The sequence below is a fragment of the Lipotes vexillifer genome, unplaced genomic scaffold (assembly GCF_000442215.2).
Source record: "Lipotes vexillifer unplaced genomic scaffold, Lipotes_vexillifer_v1.1 C26909567, whole genome shotgun sequence".
Lineage (NCBI taxonomy): Eukaryota > Metazoa > Chordata > Mammalia > Artiodactyla > Lipotidae > Lipotes > Lipotes vexillifer.
Window position 1 is genome coordinate 1,147 of NW_006790652.1, and position 981 is coordinate 2,127.

General features: G+C 53.7%; 1 protein-coding gene across 1 annotated transcript; it reads left to right on the top strand.

Moving 5' to 3' along the window:
* Positions 1-336: 336 nt before the first annotated feature.
* On the top strand, positions 337-555 carry LOC103071865 (jun dimerization protein 2; the record flags this gene model as incomplete). Its single annotated transcript, XM_082931319.1, has 1 exon — positions 337-555. A coding segment is annotated over exon 1 (201 nt), but the record flags the coding sequence as incomplete, so codon positions are not given.
* Between the last annotated feature and the right edge of the window lie 426 nt (positions 556-981).

Here is a 981-nt window from a genome sequence, read left to right on the forward strand (position 1 = left end):
CCGTGTCATGGCCTCTGACCCAGTCTTATGGGACTGATGGAAGGATTACTGCAGTGCCCAGCCCATAGCAAATGCGGAATCAATGTGGCCTGTGATTGGGTTAAGCATTGCCTAAGTGCCAACAATAACCTTGGTGTGAATTAACTGATCAAGTTTCCCTCAATAACAGAATGGACTTAAGGGCAGGAAGAGCACCTTAAGGTGGGGAGGGGGTTTAGGGGGACATTGGTGAAAGAAAGGGTGGGGTCCTGGTAACACACAGGGACTTAAAGCCCTCATGGAACCTCTCACCCGGCTGACAGTGCCTGTCCTCTTCTCCTGTCCACTCCAGGCTGGACTGCCGCTCCTCCTGCTATGATGCCTGGGCAGATCCCAGACCCTTCCATGACTGCGGGCTCTCTGCCAGGGCTCGGCCCCCTGACCGGACTCCCCAGCTCGGCTCTGACTGCAGAGGAGCTGAAATACGCCGACATCCGCAACATTGGGGCCATGATTGCCCCTTTGCACTTCCTGGAGGTGAAACTGGGCAAGAGGCCCCAACCCGTGAAGAGTGAGGTGAGCGAGCCTTGTTCCCCCAGGGCAGGATCCTGGGGGGAGGGTAGAACGCCTGGATTAGTGTCCTAGGTCTAGCCCTAAACTCACCGTGTGACCTAAGCCTTGCTGTTTAACATGGGGTCCATGTCAGTAACATCCTGAGGTTGTTAGACGTGCAGGATCTCAGGCCCCACCCCAGACTGTCGGAATCCGAATCTGCGGTTTAACAAGCTCCCCTGGGGTATTCAGGGCCACGTTAGCTTTGAGAGGCACTGGGCTAGGGCAGGATGCCCAACCTGTCTCTGGTTCTTTGAGGGGCAAGGGAAGAGTGATTAATAATAAAAGTATTGAATAATAACATTTGGCCATCTCTCTGGGGTGCTGGGGGTGGGCTCAGGGGAGATAATGGGAATGTGCACATGCTTTTTTTTTTTTTTTTTTTTTGGT